Source organism: Anoplopoma fimbria, chromosome 14 (assembly GCF_027596085.1).
Source record: "Anoplopoma fimbria isolate UVic2021 breed Golden Eagle Sablefish chromosome 14, Afim_UVic_2022, whole genome shotgun sequence".
Taxonomy (NCBI): domain Eukaryota; kingdom Metazoa; phylum Chordata; class Actinopteri; order Perciformes; family Anoplopomatidae; genus Anoplopoma; species Anoplopoma fimbria.
Window position 1 is genome coordinate 8,830,291 of NC_072462.1, and position 16,866 is coordinate 8,847,156.

The 16,866-nt window shown below is 41.0% G+C and overlaps 1 protein-coding gene across 1 annotated transcript; it reads left to right on the top strand.

The window, feature by feature from the left end:
• The first annotated feature begins 3,945 nt into the window (after positions 1 to 3,945).
• macir (macrophage immunometabolism regulator) lies at positions 3,946 to 14,889 on the top strand. Its single transcript, XM_054612620.1, has 2 exons — positions 3,946 to 4,048; positions 11,611 to 14,889. Exons 1-2 carry the CDS (start codon positions 3,947 to 3,949, stop codon positions 12,265 to 12,267), a joined length of 759 nt encoding a protein of 252 aa, XP_054468595.1. The 5' UTR covers position 3,946; the 3' UTR covers positions 12,268 to 14,889.
• The last annotated feature ends 1,977 nt before the right edge of the window (positions 14,890 to 16,866 follow it).

A 16,866-nucleotide genomic window follows, 5' to 3' on the forward strand; every position in this document is an offset into this window, starting at 1 on the left:
GATTTTCTCCCTTTGAGCTGCTGTTTGGCAGAAAATCACGTGGGGTTCTGGACCTAGTTAAGGAAAACTGGGAGGATGGTCCGAGCCCAAGCAAAAATGAAATTCAATATGTCCTGGACCTGAGAGCAAAACTCCACACACTTGGGCAATGTTCACGGGAGAATTTGCTCAGGGCCCAGGAGCGTCAACAACACCTGTACAACAGAGGGGCTAGGCTGAGACAATTTGCACTGGGAGATAAAGTATTTGTATTACTTCCCTCTTCCAGCTCCAAAATGCTCGCTAACTGGCAAGGGCCCTTTGTGGTCACACAGCGAATGGGCGATGTAGACTACGAGGTTGTGCACTCTGACAGGGGAGGGGCAACACAAATTTACCATCTCAACCTCCTCAAAGCATGGAGAGAGGCAGAGCCTGTTTCTTTGGTGACTGTCGTGAAAGACAGGGATGAGTTGGGGCCTGAGGTGCCAAATTCCACTAACCCAGCCTCGCTCCTTTGTGAAAACCATCTCACACAGTCCCAGAGAGCAGATGTGGCCGCGTTGCAGCAGCGTTTTGTTGATGTGTTCTCCCCTCTGCCAGGACGCACTAGCCTCATACAACACCATGTTGAAACTCGCCCAGGCATGACAGTACGTTCATGGCCTTATCGGTTGCCTGAAAACAAAAGAAAGGTAGTTCAGGGGGGCCTGGTCAGCATGATGACAGACTGTGGTCTCCGCTGTTGTTGTACAGTCTGATGGCAGTGGGCACAAATGAGCGTCTGAAGTGCTCAGTCCTGCTCTTTGGTAGAATCAGCCGATGGCTGAAAGAGCTGCCCAGCTGCCACAGTTCCTCATGGAGAGGGTGAGAGGGATTGTCCAGGATGGCTCCGAGTTTGGCCTTCATCCTCCTCTCACCCACTGACTCCAGACTGTCCAGCTCCAGACCCACCACAGAGCTGGCTTTCCTCACCAGCTTATTAAGTTTGTTGGCATCTCCAGTCCTGATGCCACCACCCCAGCACACCACAGCAAAGAAGAGGGCGCTGGCTACCACAGACTGGTAGAATGCCTTGAGCAGTTTATTGCACACACTGAACGACCTCAGCCTCCTCAGGAAGAACAGCCTGCTCTGTCCTTTCCTGTAGAGGGCATCAGTGTTGTGTGTCCAGTCCAGTTTATTGTTGATCTGCACCCCAAGGTACTTGTAGGACTCAACCCTCTCCACTTCCCCTCCCTGAATGAAAACAGGGACAGGGGGGCTTCTGTTCCTCTGGTAGTTCACCACAAGCTCCTTGGCCTTGCTGATGTTGAGCTTCAGGTGGTTGTTGCTGCACCATGTGATGAAGCTCTCAATCAGTCCTCTGTACTCCTCCTCGTTGTCCCTGGTGATACATCCAACAATGGAGTCATCGGAAAACTTTTGGAGGTGGCAGGAACCAGAGTTGAAGCAGAAGTCTGAGGTGTAGAGAGTGAATAATTGCCTTTATTTTGGAAAAATTGACATTTGGTCAATATTTGCACGCATCGAAACAAAGCAATTAGCGACCGTGGTGGCCTTTTTTGATGGGCAATGGGGTCACTACATACTGATTGACACTGAATGCGCGTTATTGCGAACACTGTGTGTTACGTTCCCCTATTAAGGTCCAGGGGGTGAGGGGAGTAACAACATAAAATAACCCAGGGAACAAGAAGCAAGGGCAAAACTTGAGTAAAGAAAAATAGAGGGATTTATTAATTAACAACACAAATGCTCAAAAGGCAACAACCAAAAACTACTTTCCTAAAAAGGAAAGCAATTACTGAAGAACAAACTCAAAAGCTCATCAACAAACACACTTAACAAACCCACACGGCTTGATCAAGGCAAACACTGAGTCACACTAGACACGTTCGGTTAGCAGCTTCAACTTGGTCGACTGGCTCCCTTTGCTTGCTTCTCCCCGGCCTCTTAACCTCCATGGCCCCTGATTAGGGATTGATATCAGCTGCTAGGCACGGAAAAGGGCAGCACCTGTGAACAACCAAGACAGAGCAGACAGAGCAGAGGGCAGGCACAACACTGCACGTAACACTGTGAAATGCTGCGTAACACTGAATACAAAGTTACACCGAATACCGTGAAACACTGAATTTGAATATTGATGACTGAGTTAAACTGATTAATGTGAAATGACAACTTTGAAAAACTGAGTAACATTGAATATTGAAGAAAACGGCATTCAGTGAAATACTGAATACTGAGTTAAACTGAATACTATTAAATACTGATATAGCATCCCAACACTCTATAGTAGACCTAAGTTGCTCTTTGAACTGGAATGATGGGGTGTTTGGGCTCGGTTTCCTAAGGCAGCTACCCCGAAGGTTTACCTGTTTTGGGTGAAATTTATATTACCCTCTTAATAAACAAAGAAACTCTCAAACTTAGCGAAAGCTCTATTCACTTCGAACACACTCTATTTTAGATGACTGACTGCAGACAACTCTTTGGGATGAAATGGAAATACCAGTTTACTAACTGCTTTTTAGAATGTTGAAATAATATTTACCCTTTTGGTGAACAAGAAACAAAACACAAATAACACAAATTAGACCCTTTTAAAATAAGAAATAATATGAATTGGTTTACACCAAAATATTACAACACAATACTTAAATCTCTTCAGCTTTCTTTGGCAAAATCCTTGTTTCTTGACCCTTTTAACCACTTTTTCACTAGAGGAGACTCAGATTAATACTTAACTAAACTCTAATCACCACGTGGGCACACACACTCACACACACAAAAACAAGAAAGGTTGCAGGCCTATGCGTAGCTCTGGTGCGGTGCTGCCTACCGAATCCTTATCTTCAGCAGAGCAAAGACACAGAAAGTCTAACTATCCGTTCAGTGTCAGTCTTGGAGAGAGTTTGAGGTCCAAAAGATGAAACAAGGCGACAGCGGAGGTGACCGCAACAGAGGTGAATTCCTCGTCAGAAACAGCACAACAACAGTTCTTCCTGGTCAGCAATGGCATCCTATGGTCCATCGGCTCACCAACCTTATCTTTACACGGACACACTCGCACAAAACATAATCTCTCATTCTTCAACTTCATTAGGTTCCAACTTGTTTTACTAACTAACTTTAACATCAGGGCTACACCGGGTAACATTGAATATTGAGGAAAACGGAATACTGTGAAATAAGTTTGACTGACAACTGTGAAATAATGAGTAACACTGAATATTGAGGAAAATGGAATACTGTGAAATACTTAATATTGAGCTAAACTTAATATTGTGAAATACACAGTAACACTGAATACTGACTGTAAAATGTGTTATACTGACAACTGTTAAATACTGAGTAACACTGAATATTGAGTACTGTGAAAACACTAATTACCAGTGAATTCTGAGTTGAACTGACTACTATAAAATACTGAATACTGAGTTAAACTCAATAATGGGAAACACTCAAAACTCACACACTGAATAGCCTACTGATTTGAGACTGAATACTGAGTTACACTTAGTCACATAGAGGACTGAGTTAACATTAATACTGAATTCTGACTTATACTGAATATGTGAAATACTAAATACTGACTTATACTGAATATGTGAATTACTGAATAACACTGAATACTGACTTAAACTGAATAAGGTGAAACATTGAATACTGAGCTAAACTTACTACTGAGTTCAAGTCAAATAGTATTCATAGGCTTATATAAGCAGGAATGTGATAACCATGGATATGCTGTAACTAGATTAAAAGATCACCGGCAATGTAAACTGCAGTGAATATTATGTACATCAGATCAGTTATTTATTATTATTATTATTATTATTATTATTATTATGTTTTTTCTCATTACAGAGACACTCGTGGAAATTGTAGCCTAGTTATTACCACCGAAAAATACTTTAAAGAATGTATAATTGCTTTTTTTCTGAAAAATAGACCGGAAGTGATGCTTTTGCTGCTGTTGACGGAACACAGGCGTGAGAGCGCAGAAGCCAGAGAGCACACGGTCGGGAAGGTTGAACATCGGATTCCCATCTCAGTCAAACAGGTTTGCATTTATTTTTTAATTTATAAATCAGTCCGTACCTTAGCGGGCCATGAAGTCAAGAGCTATTTAATGGGAATTAAACAGCGAGGACTAACGTCTCCCATCCAAACCGCAGTCAAAAGCGCCCATGACTTAATCTTGTCTGATAATATTCTCTGATTAAAATGATCAATTCGTCGCATTTAACCATGGGTGTTACACTAATGAAGATATCGTATGAAGACGTTGGTATTTGTCCCGGCAGAACGGTGTGGCTGGGCTTCCAATGCAGCAGCGGACAAGATTAACCCGGTTACCGTTTGTTGCAACAGCCATCTTTTTTCTTGAAATGTTCTCTTTTACACGGCTTTATAAACGCTACAGTAGATATTAGCAGAGATACTACGCCTATTCTGGCTCAGTTAGTGTGAAACCTGACACGTGAACTCCGTTATTGCAGCTTAAATGCACTGGGAGGGTCTATTGTCACTATTGCCCCTTTTCCTCTGAGTCAGTAAGCTGCGCCATGGCGGTCATGGGCATTCTGCTGCGGCTTCTTTTCGCTCTCATCTATCTCTGTGCTGGTCCATCTATATTTAAACTGTTTGATTTAACCTTAATAATGACAGAAGTAAAATCAAATTTTTTCTTGCATAAATGGTTTTACAGCCTACATTAAAACATGAAATCAGCTAATTTTTAAAGACTATTTTCTAAATAAGTCTGGGCCAGTGCTTACTTCTCACCGGGCTGAAAAACAATTACCTTGCACGATTTTTCAATATCATGAGATCACAGAATCACATAGGGCACGAAAACTCATCTTGACAGGCTTCAAGTACTGCATTTGTATCTGACCAGACCTATCAGCATCCTGTGAGGAGCTACTAGCTGCTATGGGCGTGGTATCTGTGTGTGTGATGCAACAACATGGGATCTTTCTCATTTCCTGATTTTGTGCCACCTCAATTCCTCTGTCCTTGGTTTTGGCTTGTGACCCGGATCTAGATCTCAGTGCTCCATCTTGAAGGACATCCTAATTCCAAAAATGCATCCCGAGGATCAACCATCGCCGAGAAATCGAGGAGGAACAAAAATGGCCCACTGTCTATCTTCAAAAACACCACAGCATTTTGGCTGTTGCGTCTGGCTTTACTGTTGAACGATCGGTTACAGAAGCTTGGGCTTTCTTGCTATACAAAACAGGAGGAGGGGCTCATTACCATCTGGAAAGATGTTGTAAAAACTACATTTTTGACCGCTTATAAACAGCGTAAAAGCAGTGTTTCACTCAGTCGAGCATTGTAAAAAGCGCCATTTGTTGGTCAAAAACGCACACAACTCCACAATTTGGGTGAATAGAGGATTTTAATCCCACTTTCTGCTTTCCATATATCATCTCATCACGTGCATGCTCCTGATATTTACAGTGGGTACGGAAAGTATTCAGACTCCTTTAAATTTTTCACTCTTTGTTTCATTGCAGCCATTTGCTAAAATCGCATTAATGTACACTCAGCAACCCATCTTGACAGAAAAAAACAGAAATGTAGAAATTTTTGCAAATTTATTAAAAAAGAAAAACTGAAATATCACATGGTCATAAGTATTCAGACCCTTTGCTGTGACACTCATATTTAACTCACATGCTGTCCATTTCTTCTGATCCTCCTTGAGATGGTTCTACTCCTTCATTGGAGTCCAGCTGTGTTTAATTAAACTGATTGGACTTGATTAGGAAAGGCACACACCTGTCTATATAAGACCTTACAGCTCACAGTGCATGTCAGAACAAATGAGAATCATGAGGTCGAAGGAACTGCCCAAGGAACTCAGAGACAGAATTGTGGCAAGGCACAGATAATAATAATAATAATAATAATCAATCCTTTATTAGTCCCACAATGGGGAAATTATTTCTCTGCATTTAACCCATCCCGGAGGAGCAGTGGGCTGCAATGAAGCGCCCGGGGAGCAACTTGGGGTTAGGTGTCTCGCTCAAGGACACCTCGGCATGTTGCAAGTAGAGGGGCTTGAACCACCAACCTGATCTGGCCAAGATCTGGCCAAGGTTACAAAAGAATTTCTGCAGCACTCAAGGTTCCTAAGAGCACAGTGGCCTCCATAATCCTTAAATGGAAGAAGTATGGGATGACCAGAACTCTTCCTAGACCTGGCCGTCCAGCCAAACTGAGCAATCGTGGGAGAAGAGCCTTGGTGAGAGAGGTAAAGAAGAACCCAAAGATCACTGTGGCTGAGCTCCAGAGATGCAGTAGGGAGATGGGAGAAAGTTCCACAAAGTCAACTATCACTGCAGCCCTCCACCAGTCGGGGCTTTATGGCAGAGTGGCCCGACGGAAGCCTCTCCTCAGTGCAAGACATATGAAAGCCCGCATAGAGTTTGCCAAAAAACACATGGAGGACTCCCAAACTATGATAAATAAGATTCTCTGGTCTGGTGAGACCAAGATTGAACTTTTTGGCGTTAATTCTAAGCGGTATGTGTGGAGAAAACCAGGCACTGCTCATCACCTGCCCAATACAATCCCAACAGTGAAACATGGTGGTGGCAGCATCATGCTATGGGGGTGTTTTTCAGCTGCAGGGACAGGACGACTGGTTGCAATTGAAGGAAAGATGAATGCGGCCAAGTACAGAGATATCCTGGAAGAAAACCTCCTCCAGAGTGCTCAGGACCTCAGACTGGGCCGAAGGTTCACCTTCCAACAAGACAATGACCCGAAGCACACAGCTAAAATAACAAAGGAGTGGCTTCGGAACAAGTCTGTGACCATTCTTGACTGGCCCAGCCAGAGCCCTGACCTAAACCCAATTGAGCATCTCTGGAGAGACCTGAAAATGGCTGTCCACCAACGTTCACCATCCAACCTGACAGAACTGGAGAGGATCTGCAAGGAAGAATGGCAGAGAAACTTGTTGCATCATTCCCAAGAAGACTCGTGGCTGTACTAGCTCAAAAGGGTGCTTCTACTCAATACTGAGCAAAGGGTCTGAATACTTATGACCATGTGATATTTCAGTTTTTCTTTTTTAATAAATTTGCAAAATTTTCTACATTTCTGTTTTTTTCTGTCAAGATGGGTTGCTGAGTGTACATTAATGCGAAAAAAAATGAACTTTTTCGATTTTAGCAAATGGCTGCAATGAAACAAAGGGTGAAAAATTTAAAGGGGTCTGAATACTTTCCGTACCCACTGTATGTCTGCAGGTTGAAACTAAACACCTTACATAGCGGTGCACAGAAAGTGATGCGCTTGTTCGTAGTGGCAGAAATCTTAATAATAGATCCATTTAGCTCTTACCATGTCCCAAAAGTCAAGTGGTCTGTAGCTGATTATTTTAAAAAGCCAAACGAGGAGCAGGAGGTTGGTGGGTAGGGAGAGACAATGGGCCTCATTCCCATCAGTGGATACATACAAATATGTGCTCAAACAGTGCGGACGAACAATTTAGGCTCAAATCCGAATTAACCTAAATTTGTTCTTAATCTGCAAACAAATTTAGAAGTGCCTCAGACCATCAGACGCACAAATGATGAAGGCCTGGCCGGCAGTCTTAATGTAAACACACACCTTTTAAATAAAAGCATCTCAAATAAAACTTGATTAATTAAAAAATGCTTCAATAGACAGCAATATTTAAAACCGTTAGTGTACTAACTCATGGGCCAAATGTATTAAATCTATACAACCTTTCATCCTCATCAATTGTCATAATTAAAATATAAACTAAATATTGATTCTATTCATTTTTGAATGAAACTTTGAATGTATATTGTCATATTTTATAATACTATAATCACATTATTACACAAAGACAAGAAAAAAATCTCGGAGACCCTGAGATTGCCCAATATATCCAACACACATTAGCCTGATTAGCCTGTCTATCTGCAACTTTGCAGAAGAATTAACAATGAATAGATGTGCAAAAAAAAAAAGCTTTGCAGCATTCAAATGTTGATTTAGAATTCCAATGTAGAGGAGGACAAGGACAACAGATAAGGTGGTCCTTGTCCTTCTCCCTTTTATTTCTCTCCTGGTTTGTCGTACTTTTTTACCATTACCTTTTAATATCAAACCTTTTCTTTGGTTTTTTTACCTGAGATACAGTCCTTATGTCAGTGGATAAAACATTCACCGCCCCTTTTTTTATAATAATCACTCCCAGGAAAAAACACTTTAGAAAAGTGTGCCTTTTCTGCCTTCCATCCAGGGGGAAACCTCCGGTTCTGAAAAGTGAAGCCAATACGGAATTGTCTTAAACTCACATTATAACTACTGACCAGCAGGTGGCAACTCCTCTGGTTGCAAGTAGAAGTCCAATTAAATAGAAGTCTATGACAAAATGACTCTACTTCTCACTTGATTTATTCCCTCAGTAAACATTGTAAAAATTAGTTTATGGTCTCAATCTCTAGTTTCAAGTCTTCTATACAGCATGATGTTCACTTTGTAAATAATGATGTATTTAGAGTCAAATAGTCCATAAAACAGAATATGCTTAAGGGAGAGCTGATGCTACCAGAGCCGTATACTGCGTCTCTAAGGGTACATCCCAAGTCTCTTATTTGTCGTTTCCTCGCTCCTCGATCCACGCTTGAACCGGAAGTCGTTTTGTGCCGCCATATTGACGGCCGTTCCAAAGCTCTTATTTCAGCACCGAGGAGCGAGGAGGGATAACCGAGGAGCCATGAGCGAGGATGCACGAGAGCTTACTTCCAGGAAGTGTTGTGAGGGCCGACACGCCCCCTCATCGTTCATCTGTTATCTGATTGGACGCTGCAGCCGATCGTACTGATCTGATATATCTCATCACCACTGGAGTTTAATACCAGAGTGATGACAGATCACAGATTAAACAGATTGAAAAATTAGAGAGAGAGAGTTGGAGAGTCTGTCTGTCAGTAGAAACACTTTTTACATCATTTATCTTCATTTCCATTCATTCATATGAGGCTAATAATTCCTGAGTGTCAGGTTGGATAAGTTATGTAATTACAATTTACCCATAAACATTGAGCCTAATCAATTAATTCAAGTGTTTAGGAGAAAACAATCATATTCTGGATTATTTAATAATGACATCACAATCCAAATTTCAAAACATACAAACGTTAATAATTCATAAATAAGAAACGCATTTCGCCGGTACAAATCGGTCCTGCGCTTATTAATATTAGTACAGTGATGATTACTTTGTTTCATTATTAATATTAGTATAGTGATGATTACTTTGTGTCATTATTAATATTAGTACAGTGATTATGTGTGCAGACATAAAATCAAAAGTCTCTCCAGCTGTTAGAGCAGACTGACAGCTGATCAGCGGCCGCCGTCATCAGAAACAGACGTCTTTCATCATCCGTTCACCACGGATGATGAAAGTGACTGAGCTAGTGTCATTGATTAATAGCAGTGATTGAAGAAGTACTAAGAATTTTTCCATAAGTAAAAGTACCAATACAACAAATTCAAAACCAAGTAGTGCTTTCAGAATCTTACTTAAAGTTACTACAAGAAACTTTCATATTGTGTTAATTTTGATGGTCCCTGTGGAAAAAAGTGGTAGTGTTTCCGAGCGCCAGCCTCCCTTTTAGAAAACGTCTTCCTTTGCCTATCTCCCCTTCAGTAGGAGGTCGAGCTGGCAGGCGCTGGGCTCTTTTCCTCTCTCCAATCATAGACAATTCTGGGTTGTTGCTGGAGGCCCTGCTGAAGTATGAGCTGAGGGAGTTTTCTGGTGAAGCTGATGATTTCATCTGATTTTGCGTGGAATCTGACTCTGTAGCATTGACTTTAAGAATAACTCGACAGAAGTAGCCAATCTTTCTGCTGAAGGTCTTATTTACTTATAAAGTTCATATAGAGACATCTGTATTAAATTGAGACATTTTCATAACCAGTTAAAAGTTTCTCACAGTAACTTTAAGTCAAAGTATGTAAGTATATAATCAAGAAAATAAACTTAAAGTATAAAAGTAAAAGTACTCTTAGTGCAGCCAAATGGGCTCTTAAGTTGTGAAATTATAATATACTATTATATATCAAATATTTCTTCTTATTGATGACTTTGCTAAACAAATGCAATTTCAAGTCCATTGATGCAGCAACATGTGAGACACATTTTAATGTTGTAGCTGGCTGCCATAGAGCTAATTTCATTCTTTTTTTATACTGTTGGGTGGTTTAACTTACTGTATAACAATGCATTGTATTTCATATGCATAAATAAATGCAGTGAAGTAACAAGTACAATATTTCCCTCTGAAGTGTCGTGGAGTAGAAAATAGCATCAAAATTGTGCTAAGGAACAGTACTTGGGTAAATGTACTTAGCTACTTTCCATCACTGATTAATACTGTGCTGTAAGAAAAAAGGTGTGACCAAATAATTTGATGCTGCGACCTACTGAGGAAGTTGGTAAAACCTGCAAGTGGAAAAGTTGGTCTGTGTGACACACCTGCTCAGCCAGGACTGGATGTCAAGTGAATGACAATTCCAGTTGACAACAACCCACTGCTGGGTCATTAAAAAACTCTCTGGCTGCATTTGCTGTATTTTTTCCGATCATCAAAAAAGGGGCACCAGTTGCTTCGCTGTTCACCAAGTATGGCAGAAAAAAGCTAATTAAACCAGACATTCTGAGATTTTCCAAGTTCATCAGTGCTGTAACTGCATCTTCCTAGAGTCCCTAGAGAGATGCAAATCTTTTTCTCTGATTTGACTGCTTTAAGTTTTTGGGTGTATTGCACCACAATCAAAATACCCATAATAAAAAGCCCATTACAATTTGTGAAATAAACATTTTATCACGGTGAGATCAAAAGTTAAGAGTCTTTGTGTCAGAACTTAGCTGACAATTTAGGAGCGACTGGATCTCATGCCTTTAAAGGATTGGTTTGAAAAATTGGAAGTGTGGTTGTATGAGGTACTTATCTGTTGTCAATGTTACCTACTGCGGATGGCCGTTGGCATGCCTTCAGTTCTAAGAAGCAAACAGGAATACCAGCATGAAAGCTAAGCAATGTACTACTGTAGACGGGGACAGCAGCAAAATGACTTGAAGCAATAAAATCTTTGCAACATAATTTAAAAGTTTGGAATATTCAGTCCGGGATCTGAACTGAAAAGGAAACTTATCTACATTAATTTTGTACATGGAGTCTCGTGGATTTGAAGAGAGCATAGATGAGTTTCACTTTCAGCTTCCTTTTGCTGTCTGACTTTAAGGTAAAGCGATGAAAAGATTACAAATATAGTGTACACTTAAACGGATATCGACTTTTTTGCCTTTGAGTGGCTAACATATGTTTTTCTTCTGGCCCTGTCCACAATCCTATATTGCTTTACCCTTGTGTCGGTATTCCTGCCTGTCTATTAGGTAATACACTGATTATGAATAAGTACATTGTAAAAATTCACTTCAAATTATCCAAACTACGCCTTTAAGATCTTTAGTGAACATGGCCCCTGATTGATTATTGTTTTGTGTAACAGCTGTATTGCTCACAGATATAATAGTGACTAAAGTGATGTTTTTTTTCTCCACCTTTCATCTGTTAGGATATGTCTGTAAGAATGGAAATGGATATCAATGGAGTGTCAAGGGCACACGTCTCCATTCTTCCAGCAGCTGAAATAAAAGACACATTGAAACCAGAAGCAGAGAGACCTCGCTGTGCAAGCACTCCATGTTCACCCATCAGAGGTACTGTTGCAGGATACCAAATCCTCCACATGGACTCAAACTATCTGGTAGGCTTCACCACTGGTGAGGAGCTGCTCAAGCTGGCCCACAAGTGGTCAGAAGGCGCTCCAGAGAAGTGTTCTGTATCAGACGCCATGACTAGCTCAGTCCCGGGCGCTGTCCCCAAGTCTGTAGACTTGGGCATCCACCGGTCTTCACGAATCGGCAAAGGCAAAAGTCGCCACTACCAACCATACGACATTCCTGCGGCCAACGGGCGGAGACGGAGGCGTATGCCCAGTTCGAGTGACACCCTCCTAAGGTCCCTGGCCCACGGGGAGCCTAGGAGAGCTCTGCATGCTCCACTACCCCTCTGTCTGCTAAAAGGAAAGAGGGCCCAGTCCAAGTCTCTGGACTACCTCAATCTGGACAAAATAAGTATCAAAGAATCATCAGACACTGAGGTGTTACAGTACCAACTGCAGCACCTCACCCTGCGAGGGGAGCGCATCTTTACCAGAAACAAGACATGAAAGCACAGTGGAATGCCCTTTTTTAGGCGTCTTTCAACCTTTTCGGGGATTTAAGTGCTTTGTCCAGCTCGGTTCTTTCTACCTAAATTAGAAGCTGTTCTTTAAGAAGACAGTCTAAAATGATTAACTGGGGGGTTTATAATGAGGTTGTTGAGTTTAAAAAATGTGAATTATATAAATTTAGCAATAACTGGTGAACCTATTTATTGACAGTGTTGTGTTTGTACTGGTCAGAGACGCACTGATACATCAGCTTACAGCTGGTGAAAGCACATATCCCATACTGTATCAGCTTAAAATGCACCATTTCTGTCAGTCCAATAGTAGTTTACCGCTTATCTTTAAGTAGTTGTGTTAGTGGAAGTTTAGATTTTTTTTCAGATTATGGCACTGCATACAACTGTCAGATCAGCAAGATAATACTTGTATTGTCTTATTAATGTATTGTTTTACAACTGTCAGTCAATATCTACATCTTTCTAAACCTCTTATTTAAAAGAAGGTGGTAATATAAAAAAAAAAAAATGTAATATAATACGACCATGCCATATGTACATGTATTCTACCCTCTGTTCATACTTGTGCTTCAGTGATCCCCTCTTTTCATTTACCAGCTACTTGGACTACTAGTCACCAGGATGCCCCAAAACAATCCCTTCTTAACGTGACTACACTGTTAACAGTGGCGGAGAGAATCCTGTCCCAACTTGTCATTTTAGCTTCAGGACTGTCTCTCTCTTAAAGTTAGTTTCACAGTGAGGATCACTCCACAGCCAGTATGGATATAACAATACCTCTTCCAATGTACATATGCTGCCATATATATATTGTATTAAGATTTGACTTGACTTTAAAATATCATCACTAACACTATCTAAACAGTCAATCCCATAGGTTTGAAAGTATCAACCACTAAAGATGGAGTGATTACCAATCTTTTCCAGGTTATTGTTGGCAAATATGGTTGGGAATATGTTGCCTTTAGAAAACCATATTGGTGCAGCTCTAGTTTTGTATATTGGTAATGGCCGCACAAAAGTAATTTTGAGGTGTGTCTTTATAATGAGTGTGTATGTACCCCTTAAAGCTGGTAATGGATGTGTTTCTGTCTCATGGCAGGAAGGCAGAAACGCATCCTGACTGTATGTGGAAACGTCAGTACACCTGGATTTTGTCATTACCATGGTACCAATTAGGTGTTTTAATCAATTATTCACAGTAAACACTGCAATATTGAACACAAGTAAGACATGTGAACACTTACAGTTGTGTGGAAAAATGTGTACATTCCTTGAGTTTTTTTGTACATTTTAATGCGCTGGTTTGAAAGGAAATTGTGATTTCTTTGTGTGTTTCTCTAAAATTTAATTTATTTAATGAACATGTAACATATAAAGCCTCTGTGCCAAATTTGTATGCGAAAAGCATCTTTCAAATTGTTCTGTTGTAGAAAATGACCTAATCTGAGTACAATGGGTGCAGTATGTGTGTTACTGTTAGCCCAACCGTCTCAGTGTTCCTGATCCACAGGGGGAGTGTCAGCGTGCTTTGTGGTCTGCCACTGTGGGATTTGGAAATGTTCTCTACACATATATAGATTCCCTTCAGACAGGACTATGGTACATTTTTAATTTAGGATAAAAAATGTTTTGTCTATAACACACAGTGCATGTTCACATTTGAATCAAGGTTTAAAAACATGAAGATTTAATGTTTGGTTTTTTTTAGGATATGTGAGAGAATATTATACATCCTCATTGAATGAATGTTCTGATGATCAAAATGAAAATTTTGTCTATGACCCACCCCCCTGTAAATCAATGCAGTGTCGGATCAACAGGAGGAGCATGATAACCTTCTTTTGTAAGTGCAATTCTATCTATTTGTGTATTTTCAATTTGTGCACAAAAAACCTGAGAGGAAATGCTGGATATTTGATAAAAGTGCAAAAGTTGGTGTATCAATAAAAGCACAGTAAAAGCAAAATGTGACAATAGATGTGTGCAATAGAAACAGACTTTAATCATGATGTTAATGAAGCATGTGACATCCACTGAAGAGACCAAAGATGGCAGCAGACAAAAACATCAGAACTGTGTGGAGCAATAACTCTAAAAACTTCAAAAAATGTCATCATTCTGGAGCTCTTTTAATTTTCTTATCTCCTTGTGCTGTCTCCTGCAATTATCTAACAGCACCTGACTGGATAATTAGTACCACCAACTTTTTATCTTGCGCCAAATATTTGCATCACAGTAGTGGAAGGACACCCACATTATTTAACATTTTATTTTTTGAAGTCTGAAAATGGTAGTAATTTGCACTAAATTTGGATGAACAGTCATATTCTAGCCATATATCACAAACAAATAATGTAGATGTTAAACAGCTACCAATGTTGATCAAATAAATAGTGTTCAAAAAAAGCCAGAACTGCAAAGCAAAGTTATTTGAAAAATCATTCAAATGATTTAATTAAGTTAGATTTTGTTTACATTTTGAAACTTTGATTTAAAACTCAAGGGGAGTACAAAACATTACACTGTATACTGTATGTAAAGTCACTCTTATGCACTTCTATTGATTCCTTAAGCCAAACAGAAAATGTACACTATGTTAACAAATGACTGTTATATGATTAAAGCTTATTTCAAACAAAATTTTGAGAAAATAAGAAGGAAGCTGAGTTGTTGTTTTTTTTGTTTCTGCTTGAGGGGAGATTGCATCCCTGAACTAGAAAATTTCGCAAGAAGTTTTGACTGTGTGGCTGCTACTGCCCGAAGATGTTGCATATATTAACAGTTCTGAGACAGCTGTATCAATGGGGTTCATTTAGGGTTAGTTTGGGGTTCATTTGAGTTTCATTTGAAAAAAAAGTCCAATCGCATAAATAATACAATCCTGCAGAAAATGCGTTGGAATGCTGAAAGCTGAAATCAGTCACAGAGCATTGCTGAAAATGTGGAAGTTTCAAATGTCTTTCCTGAAAAAGCCCTAAAGCAAAGAACTGCACTGTTGAAAAAACCTGATAGTTGAATTGTAAAACTGGCAGAGATGGAAGCTGAACTGCATCATCAAAAGAAGCAAAGAGCTGAAATACAATGAAGAAAAACTGTTAAACTGTAGAGGTGGTAGTAATAGTAGAAGAAGCAGTCATAAGATGAGTAGTAGTTTTATAAGCTTAAGTTATAGTAGTGGTAGTAGTATCCGTAGCAGCAGTAATATCAGTGGTTAAGTAGAATAAATAGTTGAATCAGCAATAGTAGTAGAAGAAGAATGTTGTAGTATTAATAGTAGTCGTGCTGAGTTACTGTTGGCCATAACTGGTGATAACACAAGGAAGGTTCTACCTGAAATTGTGTGTGAGAGAAAGTAAGGCATTGAGAGATAGAGAAACAGAGATTAGAAAAAGGGAGTATCCCCACACCCGCCCGGCGCCTCTCACCTTGGGCAACTCCGGAAAAGGATAAAGTCCAGCCCCTCTCCAGGAGTTTGGTTCCAGAACCAGTGCTATCCGTGCAGGTGAGCCCAACTATATCTAGTTGGTACCGCTCCACCTCCGGCACCAGCTCTGGTTCCTTCCCCGCCAGAGAGGTGACATTCCACGTCCCTAGAGCTAGTATGCGCTGCCGGGGGTCAGCACGCCAAGGTTCCCGCCCCTGACTGCCGGCCGGATCACAATGCACCCGACCCCAATGCCTATCCTTGCAGGTGGTGGGCCCAGAGGGCGGTGGCTCAATGCCGATTTTTCGGGCTGGGCCAGGCCGGGCCCCATGCGCCAGGCCCGGCCACCAGACGCTCGCTGGCGAGCTCCCCTCCCAGGTCTGGCTCCAGGAGGGTGCCCCGGTTTCCCTTTTCCGGGCGAGGTGTCACAACTCATTATTGTCCGTGTCATTGGGGTCTGTGAATCGCTCTTAGTCTGACCCCTCCCCTGAGACCACTTTGCCTTGGGAGACCCTACCAGGAGCTATTGCCCCCGACAACACAGCTCTCAGGATCACTGGGGCACACAAACCCCTCCACCACGATAAGGTGGCGATTCATTGGATTTATTTTGTTTCGTCAAAATGACAGACAGCTGTTGTGCTATCGGATGCAGTAACCGACGAGGAGACAAGCCTGGGCTGTGTTTATACCTATATATCTTCTATCATTGAGGGTGCCAAATCTGATGACCCGTTGTCCCCTGACTGGGTTCCATCCGTCTTCACACACACACCAGCTACCAAGAAGAGGAAAATGGAGAAAGACATGGAGAGGTATGAGCAGCACAGCAAAACGAAGAACAAGAAGATGGAGGAGAAGAGGAAGCAAGATGCCGTGGGCATCCAGCAGGAACACCATTGAAGTGTTAAATGCAAGGTTTGTTCCAGCACTTGTGTTTTGGCCCAATCGAGAAGAGCTTCAGACCTCAATGCCTATGATTTTTAGTTTTTCACAGATGTGCGTGTATTATTGACTGCTTTGAGATTTTCATCGAAAAGCCTAGAGACCTAAGAGCAAGAGCACAGACCTACTTAAAATACAAACACCACCATACCTTGAAATATCTAATTGGCAGAACACCGCAAGTAACCGTTTCTTTTATTTCAAAAGGAT

Bases quoted from the DNA above. Each gene is read 5' to 3' on its own strand.
- macir (XM_054612620.1), top strand. From the start codon at position 3,947: ATGCTTTTGCTGCTGTTGACGGAACACAGGCGTGAGAGCGCAGAAGCC. The intron at 4,049-11,610 runs GTTTGCATTTAT...TTCATCTGTTAG, and splicing joins TTCCCATCTCAGTCAAACAG to GATATGTCTGTAAGAATGGA.